The sequence below is a fragment of the Rhipicephalus microplus genome, chromosome 3 (genome assembly GCF_043290135.1).
Source record: "Rhipicephalus microplus isolate Deutch F79 chromosome 3, USDA_Rmic, whole genome shotgun sequence".
In the NCBI taxonomy this organism is placed as follows: domain Eukaryota; kingdom Metazoa; phylum Arthropoda; class Arachnida; order Ixodida; family Ixodidae; genus Rhipicephalus; species Rhipicephalus microplus.
In genome coordinates, this window is record NC_134702.1 from 57,217,650 (window position 1) to 57,232,464 (window position 14,815).

Genomic DNA, 14,815 nt, shown 5'->3' on the forward strand with positions numbered 1-14,815 from the left:
TTTACGTCTGCACGTCTTTCTTTCCTCGTTTTTTTTTTCCTGCCCAAAATGAAGGGTAATAAATTGACTTAATTCCTTAATGACCTCCTTTACTTTCTTTTTTTTCCTCATCTCCCTCACTTATGCCCGTTTTTAGAGTAAACATAACGCCGCAACAAAATGGAAACAACGAAAGAAGTTCGAGAGCCAGTATTTCACATTCTTAAGCATCCATCCTCCTATCAAGTGACGATGAAAATTTTTAACACGCTCGAAGACTAAAACAACGCCCCAACACACACACACACCTTCACGAAAATCTGCTCACGACTTGACTGGACAGGCAAAAGACGACGATACGTTATAATATATATATATATATATATATATATATATATATATATATATATATATATATATATATATATATATATATATATATTATAACGTATCGTCGTCTTTTGGCAGCCGCGCGGCGCCCTTTCGCCCAGTACAAGCACGTACTTAATTAGGCGCTCTTCTCTCCGCTGCCCTCACTTACATTTATTGCTTGCTTTTTTTTCTCGTTTTTCACCCCTCGTCCGTCCTCCCAAGAGGCAACTTAAAAAGGGAGTGTGCCGCCGCCTGCGAGCCAAGAACAGCAAGCTAGCGAGCGCGCACAGCTCGATAAATTACGACTCGGCTCCCCTCAAGGGGGCGCTTTGCAACGTAGTCGCGGCCAGACATCCCCCTTCCCACCTCGCCTCGCGCGCGCCGCCACTTAGAAGTATTTACCTCTGACTCAATGTTTGCTCCTCATTTTTCAATCGGTACTTCAGTTTTCTGCTTTCATACTAGCCTTCGTCGCTGCGAAACGAAAACAAAAAAAAAAACACGGCGCGCACAAACACAAACGTATGCAACAACACATCCCCGGCCTGGCGAGCGTATTCGTGAACGAAAACACTTCCCAAAGGGAAACAACGGAAGAAAAAAAAAACGCATTTCTTTGCTCAAGGAACCTGTTAACGAACTTGACACGCTGCTGACAGCTTTAGCACGCGTTCCAACCTTCCTCTGCGCTACACCTCACCGCGTCACTCTCGCCCTTTCTCTCACTCCCACCCACTCAAGCACGAAACAGCAGTGCTCCATTCTGCTTGTCACAGACGTCTTTTTTTTTCTTTTTTGGTTCTCCACAACGGCACACATTTCTTCGAGTCCGCCGTGAGCTTCTTGCACCACGCTGGACAGATGTAGCACTCACGACGCTCGCGCTGGCTCTATACCACCCCACATGTATTTGTCTTTCCCGAAACGGTTGTTTCTTGTCGTCTTTCCTGCTCGCAACCCTTCCCCGCCAATTCCATTTTTAAAGAAGATAGTCTTTCTTGGGGACCTTCAACGCAAAAATTTTGGTCTGTCTGTCTTTGTCTGTCTGTCTGTCTGTCTGTCTGTCTGTCTGTCTGTCTGTCTGTCTGTCTGTCTGTCTGTCTGTCTGCCTGTCTGTGTCCGTTCATCTGTCCGTCCGTCTGTCTGTCTGTCTGTCTGTCTGTCTGTCTGTCTGTCTGTCTGTCTGTCTGTCTGTCTGTACATTTGCCTGCTTGTCCGCCCTTAACGATACGCCAAACGGCCGATCCCATCCACAGCGCACACCAATATTGCTCCAGATTCAGCACTCATACTTGTGCAATTGTAACTTAAAAAACAATTATTACACATATCTGAGGCACCATAACAAAACGTCAATATCATGTATTGTCTCTTTTTACCAGAAAAGGCATACATAAGTGATTCTAAAGACCGTAGCGTATATCACGCTGCGCTGACAATGCAACGCTTGCATGAAAAGGCAAGCGTTTCCAACGTAAGTGTTTCCAACCTACCCGTCGCTTCACGTTCTACACCTTATCACCTCCGAGACGGGCCCGCACGCCGCGCCCTTCGTTCTCTAACTGCCACATAGCGCTCATGCCTCACGTGTGACGTGACTTGATGAGCTCGTTCACCTCCGCTACCCGCTCGAGGCACTCAAACGCAGCGCCTCCAGAATACCATTCACCGATTTTCTTAGGTAGAACTTCAAATAAACGTTTTGTTCACTCTCTCCAGACGCAAGACTATCGTCTTTCGGTGACATTTGCAGTGTAACATGCAGATACGGCGGCATTTTTTTTTTAGTTCTCCTTCCCGAACCCCTTCGTTTTCAATTGTTTATCACGTCACTCTTCGCTAAACAGTGCAATCATTATGCCGCACTGAGCGTTTCCTAGATTCCTGGAACAAATTGACTTGCCTGACGCGCACAGCGACGATGAAGCAGCGTGTGTTAAATATAATAAAGAAAAATGTAAGGCATATTTGACTTTCAACCTACAGTTTCAATAAATGCGAACGCATGCAACTGCAAGAACACACACAGCCACCATGAACACGAATGCTATTGCATGTTTTTGGGCTACTAAAACCAGGGGCGTAGCCGGGAGGGGACGGGTTGGGCGTTCAACCCCTCAATCTGAAAATTTTTGCAATTTTGCTTGTGTATATTGTCACGTAGTCGTGACGTGGACAAAGGTAGCACACTCGATGTTCAGATGAAACTGCTTATTCGGCCGAACTTGTGGCCAGGAAACTGAAGGTCAGATTACAGCAACACACGGGCACTGATAGTGGCCGTTGATCAACTGACAAACGGTTATGCGCGCCTGCTTTCATACACGTGCCGTCGGATATAGGTTCCAGAATAATCTCTAATAATCTCGAAGTGGGCGTAATCTTAACAAAATGATCTACTACATTCCCGAAGTTTATCGAACAGTGCATGCTCGGTTTGCACTGATAATTACGTATACAATGCAGCAACTTCCTCGGCAAAGTGACGCCCTGGTGGATTACGTTGACATTACGGTGAGCGTTGTAGTGTGTAGTAAAGGCCCCCAATTAACGCCGGTCGCTACTGGCGGCACCTAGGGCAACAGTGTTCCCGTGGGCCCATTTCGGTTTAGCACTCGCCTATTACACTATCCAAAGTAGTTAGTATTATTCAAGGATTGTTCACATCATGGACTCCGTTAGCTTATCATCTCCATTCCACAACGAATGGACAAGTGTGCCGACAGCAAGCTTCCCCTCACCGTGACGCGTGAATGAACGACCAAGAAACAGACTAAATAAAAATAAAAAAAGAAGTCTCGGAAGACTTACACTTAACGCTTCAAGAACTGTGTAACCTCACAGCGCTTAAAGCGTCGACGTAAAGTATTGTGACTGAACGAAACACTTATATAAATTGTTAAGCCCTACACGCCGTCGCAACAATCCTGGCCTCAACGTCGTGGACTATAAGAAGAAAATCACCGAGTATCTTCTTACCTCGGCTTGTCCAAAATAAGAATACCTAGGTGCGCCATTATTGGAACCGTTTTTTGCAATACGAGCACCCTAATGTCACGGGTACTTGAAAAGAAAGAAATAAAGAAACAAAGAGCGTTCACATCCATGTTTCCGTTAAGTGGGCACTCGCGCTATACGAACACCCACTGTTAAACAATACGCACTCGCTTATCACTCTTTTGTTATCAGCATCGCCCAGTAGTCAGCCATGGATAGCACACGATAAAGGCTACGTGTCAATAAAGTGCTCTTGGCACAAAGTACGCACGGGCAAAGATATAATTACATAATGACGGGCAATAAGACTGCAGCCGGTACTCGTGCACGTTACAGCCCATATACTCGTCTAAATTAACGCGCCATATAGCGGCAGTAAGATAGCCAGTTGTTCTGGCACTGCGCACTCGTCTTCTCTCAACGCGGCTCATTTTAGGGCTACTTGGCTAAACGCATAAAAGTTAGCGCTCGTCCTATTGTGTCTTCCTCGTCTGTGTCTGCTAGCACTATTACACCTTTTCACGCATCCCCTGCCCCTTGAGTAACATTAGAGTACCAACTTCGAGTAACGTTAGAGTACCAAGTTCGAACGCACAGGCTGCGTAAAGCACGACAGTCGTGCAGGATTGATCCGCGGTTCGGTGAGGTCGCCTCGCCTAACAAGTTGCCAAAAAGCTACAATAGGCTTCACTACGGTCTCATCTATATAGTTCAACAGTCCGCGCATCTATCCTACACTGCGAGTAGTTAGAAATGGCGCAGACAGAAGTCGTGTTCCCCAGTCGAGGAACGGCGTACAACCAACAATGAACACTTTACAATAGAGTCTGAAAAACAGCTTTCCTGTAAGGCTCTTTTTCAACCAAAAACTCACGTTCACGGACTACTTTTCTAGCACATTGCGTTTTCGCCTTTCCCCCTATCCTCGCGAATGACAAGTGTGCTATGTCATGCCCCATGCGATCCCTGCGGGTATACGTTGGAAGCGGGACAACCCCCATAGTAGTTGTTGGGGGAAAATCTGCTTCGTTGCAGTCGCGTGCCTTCACTGGAATTAGGAGAGGCAAAAAGCACAACGATCGAGAAAAGCCGTCTGTGATCGAGAGACTAGGGTTAGAAAACAACCTTACAGCAAAGACGTCTTGTAGAGTTTAGATCTATTGTATCCGTAACTAAACTGTTGAAAATGCATCGAAGTTCAGTCTTCCCAATAACGCAGTTAAGCGCTTTAAGTACTGATTACATAGGCGACAGCTGAATAGTAATATAAAGTCAGCGATTTAAAGGCATCTTATTAGCGATGACTGACGAGGACAACTAACAGCGCCATTAGTTACAACACAGTTTAGCGACGATGAGCCTATTGACTCACTTTGCTTTACTGTGGATTCACTCGCAAGTATAGGCATCGCACTTTTTGCGAGAAAAATTGAAAATCTTTACAGTGGGCGACAGACATTTCACCGAAGAAAAGTTCTAGCACGCCTGCAGCCTTCACAAATCGTCGGTGCGCAAGCCACAATGGCCCATTTAGGGCACGCCATTCGTGTGCGCAGCTGTATAGGCAGGCTGCATCTTTTTCTATGGAGCGCATGATAGAGCTAGTTCAGTGTATATCTTACGTCTAAATTATTTCCCCATCCCACTCGCATGTAAAAGGGGCACTGGAACACTTTGCCACGTAAGCGTACATCGTAAAATGGAAATATTAAAAACGCCTATTGTCTCACGAATGAACTGCCACATTTTTTTTAGAAACCATCAAGTATACATGACAGGAGTTACAAAGATCTGTCGCACGCTGCAAGCCCTTTTTCGCTTCTTTCGTACTAGCGAGCGCGCTGAAAGGTATACGCGGGGAGAGGGGTTGTCAAGATGACAAGAAGACGCCCAGCTTCGTCACCGCGCATCTTGAACACTTTTATTTAAAAATACGACAGTGTTTTATTTTTTGTAATATTAGAACGCACGAAAGAAAGAAGAATTCCTAGCTGAGAGAAATAATTGTAAATTCCAGACCGCGCACCACGCAACAATGTGCTTCCTCGAGCCTCTACTACAGACCAACGGCACTTTGCGACCATGCCAGAAAAGTGTCGCAGAAACCCTTAAAAGCAGCAAACAGAAGAAGTCTATTTCCCTTTTTTACCTTCCTTTACTCCATTTCTTATCCTAAAGAAAAAGAAAAAACTGTAGGAATGAATGACAGCCGATAGACCCCGCGGCTGTAGCAATAGTCTTGTCAATGAACTGGGCAATGTTCTCCGAGGGCGGAGTCACCTGCCGTCCGGCTTATGACGTCACTCTGAAGTGCGTATCCGCCTTCGAAGAGCAAATGACGCAAACTTTTACAATGTCTCATCCGACTGTAGATAAAGTGAGCAGATACAAAGTGACACTTACGTCGCTGAGCCTGTCGCCAGAGGCGCTCCTGGTCTGCAACTGCTGCGTCCGGGAGTTGATGGAGGCGGGCGGCGTTTCTGGCCCCCCGGCCCCGGGGGGCCGCGAGTTTTCGTCGCTCGCCACGCGGGACGAACCTTTCCGAACCTGCATCGAGGAATTAAAAGCACGACATGAGAAAAAAAAACGTAACTCGTTAATTACTGCAGTCATTGTTATATATCTCCCAACATTAAAATTTTGGACACCAGCAGTCGACAGTGTGATGAAAGTGCTGCGCTATGTCGCACAGACGAAGGCGTGACAGCAGCATGCAACCAACTCTTTTCTGCACTTCATTTTCTTAAACGTCTGTCAGTGAACAGTATTTTCGCTGAAACGCGCGATAACGGGAATTTCAAGAAAACGGAACTTTGTCTAAACCGTCCTAGTCCGTTCTTGTGTTACACGCGCAGTCTCATACTGGTCCCCTTTAAAATAAACTCGAGGCAAAACTAAGGGCCAAACAACGAAACGTTCCTTTCCTCAGTGAGGAAGCCTTCATTTTTGTGAGGCCGCCTTATGTCACTCTGAAAGCTTCCTCACTGAGGAGCCCTCGGTGAAGGCTTCCTTGGCGCTTCCTCAGCTTAAGGTTGCTTTGGGGCTACCTTCGTGCGCCCTTAGGTCCGCTCCTTGCCCTGAACGAGCGCTTCGCCTCACAGCTAGCCCACGTGATGCTTTCGTTTTCGAGGCAAACCTCCCACCCCACCCCTGCGGGGAGACACGAGCGGCGAGCGTGCGTGCACGGTGCCAGGCACGACGGCGCGCAGTGTTGCTAGAATGCACCACGTTTTGCGCTCGACTACGGTGGCTTTTCACATTCAGTAATCGTAGTTGGAAGAAAGCGTACACCCGTCTCTATATTAACACTTCAATTTGGAAGTGATGTGGTGACCCAACTTTTATTTACAGAATAAACGCTTGTGAGCAAAGCTTATATTCGATAATCTCGAACGCAGGAGCGCGGCAACCATTCCTCCCGCGAGGACGGGTTAAGGGAGCTTTCAGAGTACGCTTGCTTCCTCCGTCGGTACTTGGTTGTAAGGAAGCCTCACGTAAGGAGAGGACGCGGTCAAAGGAAAGGAACGTTTCGTTGTTTGGGCCTTAGTTCAAGACATTTTAGGGGCGAAGCTCCTTAGGGCGTGGGCTGTGCGTCCCCTGTAGCCTGTATGTAGCCACCTCTAGTTTAGTTCTTGCAGTGTTCACTAGATGGCGGTACCGTCCCCTGTATGTAGCCACCTCTAGTTTAGTTCTTGCAGTGTTCACTAGATGGCGGTACCGTCCCCTGTATGTAGCCACCTCTAGTTTAGTTCTTGCAGTGTTCACTAGATGGCGGTACCGTCTCCTGTATGTAGCCACCTCTCGTTTAGTTCTTGTAGTGTTTACTAGATGGTGGTACTTGTAGCTGATGATGAAAAGATGCAAGATGTTATAAACTAGAAAGCGGTACTTGTAGTTGATGAAAGACGCGAGATCTTATAAAATAGGAATGATGTCACATATGGCGCGTGTCATTGGTTGAAGGCAATCGTTCGATTTAGTGCGGCGACGTACGCTAGGGGGAGCGTTGTAATAAAATCCGTTCGCTGTTGGCGCGCGCTCGGAGTCGCCGGATGGATAAGGCTGCGCGGCGGAGAGAGCGCAAGGCGGCAGCAGCGCGCGCTCGCAGACAGAATCCCGATGTGCGAGCGCGCGAGGCAAGGGACATCGCAAGCCATCCATCGTCTAAGAACAAATAAAAGTTGATTTGTGTATATACACACACAGCGTTTCTCACGTCTTTACATGATGATCGACTGGGCGAATTACACGGAAGATTCACAGTTTACCGATGAATCCCTCCGGAGCTTCGCCCATTCATCATCATTCACCCCGTGAATATGCCGCAATTTTTTATCTATCTATCTATCTATCTATCTATCTATCTATCTATCTATCTATCTATCTATCTATCTATCTACATTACCTCAATCTCTCTGCAATTTAGGACAGCTGGATTCATTGCTATCCAGACACTACATACTTCGGCTTCGAGGGCAGCGCAGTCTGAACGAAGTATGAACGCAGAAGCACGGAAACGGCATCGCGAGTGCATGATAGCGAAGCCGCGGTCAGCGCGATGCGTTTGCTCGTCGGCTCGACAGCAACGAGACACGCCGCAGCGCGCTGCACGTCGTGCACACGTCACCAAGAGGAGAGAAGAAAGAACTCCGCCGTCACCCACGCGTGCAAGACAAACACACAGGTACAGCGCGGCACGCACATTGACGCCGTGTACGGACGTCTAACAGAGAGATGGATCGCGCGTGTCCCGAAGTGCACCGCCACGTTACACGGTGGTGAGAGGTATGCTGCTATACACACACACATATATGCACAAAACCCGTGGTTGGCAGCCACTCCGTGCGCTTACACGCGACTTCGAGCAAACACAGCGCCGCGCTATGGCGACCCTTTCGGCCGAGACAAGAGGCAAAGCGCGGTACGGTGCGGCCACCATACGGGGCCCCTCCGTTTGTTTTCTCTCGCTGCCCGCCATTTTGTGCTTTTATGCTTTCTCTTTTCCCGCAACGTATACTATGGACGCTTGTGTACTACATGTCGCACGATGAGAGTGTTTGCCCGGCTGGGTCACGCGTACGTGAGAGCCAGCGGGAGTGCGTGTTTGTGCGCGTGTATGTGTGAGCATTCATTCTTTCCTTTTGCGTTACGGCAGCTAGCGGCGCGAGTGCCCTGTCGCTCCTACCGGCTACTACAGTCTATGCAAGTGTGGACAGTCGCTCCTCTTCTTCTCGATCACGTTACCCTCCACTCACCCACATTCTCGAGTGCACGTAGTAGCGCGCGTGCAAGCGTATATAATCAGAGAAAGTGTCACGCAACCAGATTGTGGTGAATCGACAAGTGAAACGTCAGATGCGTTGGGTTACGTCCACGGCGCGTACTCCTCCTACTCCACTATTGTGGACACACCCGTCCCAGCTACCAAGAAAAAAAAAGCAGAGAGGATTAAGAAGAGTGGTGCATCATCTCGGCGACAAAGCACTGCTTCTCGAAGCAGATGATGCACCACTTAGCACGAGACGCCGCGCTTTAGCACGCACAACGAGAACGACGCTGTCGAGGCAAAAAGCATTCACTATGAAACAGGCACACACACTGGCGCGAGAGCTCACTTTCCGCGTCAGTGGTTCGCCCCCTCGCTTAAATGCAGCCTGCAGGAACCTCGATTACAAAGACCCACTTGTATCATATCACGAACTCACCTCACATCATAGATTAGAACGTCGAACTTTTCCTCCTCCTCACAGAGATCTGAACAGAGCACAAGCAATCACTTACAGACAATTGCAGACACGTACGTACATCACACCAACGACACTAAGCAGGATTAATCCGGACTTTTCCACTGCATGTCCACACTGTGGAAACGAATATAACAATTTCGACCACATGCTCTGGTTGTGCCCTGCCAACGTGGGTACAGAATTTTCTGACCAGTCCTCCTGGGACTCCGCCCTTCGAAGCACAGAGCTCATCGCCCAGCTCAAGGCTGTCCAGAGGGCCCGGGCCGTCGCCGAGAGACTCTGTCTACCGGTCCCGACCTGGGTGGAGCCGCCGGATTGATGGCGGGGCTTTCGGCACCGCTTTCTTTCCTCTCAGGACCTTAATAAAGTTCATACTCACTCACTCACTATGAAACAGGGCGTGGTATACCGATCATCGCGCCGCGTATGCGCTCACCGCAAAATATTTCGTGTTTGGGGGCAACGTTACTAGATGCTTGGGGAGGAATGCTTCTATTAGGACGTCCCAGAACCATTGTCGATGAAGAGCATAGACTTTTCTTACCACTTAGTACGGCTACACAAAAAGTAAACAAAAAATAAATGCCAGCACTAAGCAAGTGTTATGTTCCCGTCCACCTGCATTTCGGTTTACCTGATTGATACAATTCAACTATAGCATGGCGTTTATTTCAACCAGCGTTGCCTTGACTTCATGGCTTCCGCTACGAATGGGCCGTGCACATTGTGCGTGCTAAATAAAGCACAGCCCCCTTTAACCAGCAGTGCTTCTTCACCTAGCAATAGGCTTCACTCATTCATTTCGCTGGTACCATTTTAAATGGTCACATCCATCTGTGACGTTCTGTAAATCGAGCAACCGTAGAGACTGGAGGACGTATGAAGTTATACTGGTAACATTAAGAATACATTTTGACATACCAGGTCAAAACCGGCAATTCTAAACCGATCAACGCTGACAAACAAAAACACGCGTTCCAGTACGGGGACACATGTTTACAGCAGCGCCCATACACCTACTTGCAGTTGTCTAAGTCTCCCCTTAATTTGAATGATAGCCCTACTTTGTTCTATCGAAGCAGCCGACCCACTTGGGCTCTCATAATGTATGCATGTGCGTGTGCATTGATGTGTTTGAACTCCTGATCACTATAATAAGGAGTTGGCGGCTCTCCCTCACTAAGCTTGGCGAAGCCCTCTGCCCCTCCCAACAACAACGCTGGCATAATGCCTTTCTTGAAGACGCGCGAAGACGTTCAGTTGAAGGAGTGCTATTCAAGTCACTACTGCTACTGCTATCGCGTTCTGTAAAGTCGCTTTTATTGTTTTTTTATTGTTGTTGCGTCCCGCAATAAAACTCGCCTCGGTCAAAGCAAAACCACTTTCGCTCCACGCTTATGAAGGCAGAGGCTCCGTGCCTCGCAAAGCGCCGCACAATTTTGCATTCAGCTGAGCACACCGCGGAACCCGGGGTTCTTTCTGCCTCTAACTTGCCGGAACACCGGGAATCAAAACCGCGAAGCCAAGCAGGAGAACTACAACGCGGCGCCCCAAACGCATTCGACACGCACACCGGCGAAAACAGAACAATCGGTCGCGGAGCGCTACGCTACATCCATACTCAGTTTACTCCAGGAAGGATAAAATACTACAGGCGATGGAACCTTTACTGACCACAGACCCAGAGTATACATGCATGGGCGGGGGGGGGGGGCAAGCTTGTACTGAGCGCACAATCTAACCATCGAGAGGGGAAAAAGAAACCAACCCTAGAGCAGCACAAAGCAAACTGAAGCCTCGTACGTCGAAACGGGATCGGTAGAGAATAAACAAAGCGGCGCGCGCCGCTCTGGCGTGCGAGCCGGAATTAGTATTCCGCGAGCATCACCGCTTCGCTCCCCCGAGCACAGTAGGCGTGCCCGCCCTGCCAAACAGCGACGCTGCACCCTTCGCACATACACCACTACCCGTACAGACCGCTCGTTTTTCGCGAAGCAATAACGGGGCACAAGTGCCCCCCGGAAAACAAGCACGAGCGTGCAGTGAACGAACGCAAGAAGAACAGCTCGATCCTCCATAAAACAAAAAAAAGAAGCGTTCTAGAAGCGTCGCTACGGAACGCTGCGCCGTTGTCGAGTGTCGTCGGGGGTGCAGAGAGCGCGTGGGGATGGGCTGCGCACGCCGACAGCATCTCGCAGCACCCGCACCACTGTTTGTGTGCTTGGTTGGCTGCGAGCGCGCGATTTCGAATTCTAAACCCGTACTGTGTTTCCGCTAGACTCCATTCCAACCTTTTAGGCGCGATGCTCTCCGACTTTTTTTTTTTTTTTGGGGGGGGGGGGGGGGGGGAGTGAGGGTTCAGTTCATTCCATCGTATCCAGGGCTATAAAAAAGCGAAACAAACAGCCCTCTGGAGACATTTCGCCGCGCTAGACGCTGCCCCCTTTCTCCCTCAACAACCCCCGTCGGTCTCCCCTGCTCTAACTTCAAATGAAAACTGTTCCCTTATTGTTTAATGTAACTAAATTTTTTTGCCTAATTGTTCCTTTCTATAATTACACGCTACCAACACACACACACACACACACACACACACACACACACACACACACACACACACACACACGTCTCCGCGTATACAAAAAGCAGCGGCGTAGCAGAAGCGGGAAACAAAGAATACGAACCAACTCCCGAGAACCGCTAGCGCGTACAACAAGGTCAAAACCAAAGATCAAAGAGAAATAAATATACGAAAGAAACATGGTTATGAATCCGCGCTGCCGCTCGCTAAAAGCAATAAAAGAGACGACGGGGAACAGCGTAACACGGAGGGGGGGTGGGGAAACTATAAACACTCTTCATTTCGAACAAGCAACCGGGAAACGGTTCACGGGGAGGAAAGTGAGTACTGGAAGTAACAAAAAGAAGAAAAATCAGAGAGGCGACATCAAAGCACACCGCTGCTTCATGCGACTCACGTTTACCGGCGTTGCGCCCCCCCCCCCCCCTTCCTCTCCCATCCTCCTCCGTACACCTCACGATCCCTCTCCAGCGAGGCCGGAAGGGAGCTGTTATGTATGTGCTACTCAGCACGCACGTGCGGGAAAGCGAGATGTGCCGCGGCCGTGCGCGGAATTCTGCGGCGCACGGCGATGAAGCCGAGCGAGCGCCGCGAACCCCCTCATTCCATTTCTTTTCTTACGTGGCTTTATTTTGCTTTTTTTAACGCTGCCGAAATTCGAACCCCGGGCCCGGGAGGGGGGCACCCACATCGCTTTGCGGCAGTTTCGTGATTTTGAAGTCCCCGCAAGAAACTCGACGGCGGGAGGATAAACGAGACGTCGTACGTCGACTGAAAGCGTCAGAGAGAGAGAGCGAGAGAGAGAGCTTGAAAAGCATGGCTCAGCTAAGACGCGAGGATAAATCGTGCGCGGGAGCAACCAGCGGTACACGACAGAGAGGGAAAGAAACGGCCACGAGGCGCAGTCACAATAACGTGCAAAACTGCGGGTCAGGCCGAGCTCGCGCCCGGCTATATTGAGAACTCGAGGAGTGGTTGCTCCTTCCTGTGCTGAGTGCGTGTACGCAAGCAGAAACAGGCGGCCACGCGAAAGGGGGGAGCGAACAATGTTGAGAGAAAGAGAGAGAAAGAGACGAGGCCCTAACTCGCGGGACTCCACGCCCGGGCGGCGTTCAAGCAAAATAAACGAGCTTGCAGACGGGTGCCAGGCCGCGCCTTTTTGCTCCGCCAATGTTTCCCTCCCGCGGGACAAAAGTTGCGCAAATCGGACGCGCGATACAACAGTTTCTCGCCAACGACGTCTCCCGCGTCAGGCGAGCGCACACGCTTCACCGCTGATTCGTTTAGCGCGGCACGCGCGCCGACAGCGGTGGCGACATTCGAAACTTTCGTCTTCGCTCTGACTAATAAACGCCAAGGCATTTACGTCTATTGTAGCATACCTCGTAGGCCACGTTCTCTCAAGACACCTCGCCGTTTCCGTGCGACAAACTAACTTTTCCAGCTTCACACTAACTTTTCCAGCTTCACTTGTTTGTTCAGTCTCGTCTTTGTTCAACGTCTGCGACTACTTACGTTACTGGTCCCTCGCCCAGTACTCTAGCTAGCTACTATTCCAAAGCAAGCTGAGGAAAGCTCGCCTGCAAAGAAGTTCGCGGTACGACGAGCGCCGTTTTCGGAAGTGCATCGACTCAGCACAGAGAACACCGCACTCCTCCCTTCTGCCAGAAGTAAGCGTGCAGAACGAAGATGAACACGAAAACATGATGATGGGATCATTAGGTATACGCGAAATCGCATTCGTACTGGGTACAATCACGCGTGGGAAGTACACTACAACACTTCTCACATGGGGGCGCGACGTTGGTTGGAAAGAAAGAAGACAGAAAAGACGCGAACAAAGAGAAGAGTCTTTACTGTCGCGTATTCTTTCTTCCCAATCCGCTCCTCACTCCCCCGTGCAAGATGTCGAACCAACTATAGCCCAAGAAGTGACTATTTTGGAGCAGGCTACAACAGCAAATCAGCCTATGGCGGCGCCCTGCGAGCGTTGCGGAAAGAACTATTATCATGCACCCTGCGCTTCCATCACTTACAAGACGACTACCAGTACCGACAGCAGAAAGCTCCGACTTTAATGCAGTCGCGAGAGGCAATAACATCGCAGCCCACGTGTCAAACCATGATGACAATTACGATGTTCTATACACACAGATGAGGACGATCAAGTGCATAGTCAGCGCTCAGGCTACATCTTCCACATTAACTTTGCCCCCAACCTTCTGAGCAAAGTAGCCCTAGAGAGAGAGAGAGAGCTCATACCTGCGCCCATGCTCTCTGTGCTTGCCACGATTCGCTTACCTCGCTGAATAAACTTCTCTACCTAATGTCTAAACAGTGACTACCAATGTTTAATTCTTCTGATCCCCCAGCTACGTGATGCCCACTACGAAGCCACTAGAAGGCAGAGACAAGCCGAGCAGTGAAACGTCCCAACGGCACCGCCGTCCGCAGACATGATAGGCAAGATCAACAACCAGGACACAAACCTACATGCCACTTTTTATTATTATTATTATTATTATTATTATTATTATTATTATTATTAATGTTGTTGTTCTTGTTGTTGAAGCGCGACGCAAAGCAACTAACGAAGTACGTTCTGTGTAATACCTCAGCGCGTGCTGGAGATACGTGGCAACCAGGAAACACGGGCGCAGTGCTGGGTCGTTCTACCCTTCTTTCCAGAAGAAAAAAATAAGGGGGGAGGGGATACAAAAATACTAGTGCAGATACATCCTGTCAAAGAAAATAGAAGAAAAAGAAGTGTCAGCCATCAGTTCTCCCGCCTTCTCCCACTGGACGCACTCCAGTACACAATCTCCCGGCACAGTCCCCTGGGATGCCTGGAGAGCCAATGAGATGAGGCACGCAGCGTATAAAACGGTAGGAAGGGGGAGAATGGAATCGGGGGGTGCGTCACTACAGTGGCACGCGTGGTATAGAGATAAAGCGTAGGCGAAGCACCGACGAGGGAGGGAGGGAGGAAGGATGAGGTCGAGATGTGGTACCCGCGAATTAAAATTCCGCGCATATCCCGGGGAAACTCTGGCGCGCGGAATTCTGCCCGAAGTATGCGCCGCCCAGGAAAGGATGCGACAAGGGCGGCACTTCGCACGGGACACAGGGCGGGAGAGAG

The 14,815-nt window shown here is 49.5% G+C and overlaps 1 protein-coding gene across 1 annotated transcript in view; it reads right to left on the reverse strand.

The window, feature by feature from the left end:
• The window catches only part of LOC119161393 (uncharacterized), a 299,022-nt gene that overhangs the window by 37,739 nt on the left and 246,468 nt on the right, over positions 1-14,815 (reverse strand). The window contains exon 3 of the mRNA XM_075889602.1: positions 5,752-5,895. Coding sequence (XP_075745717.1) covers positions 5,752-5,895 — 144 coding nt within the window. The remainder of the gene's footprint in view (positions 1-5,751; positions 5,896-14,815) is intronic.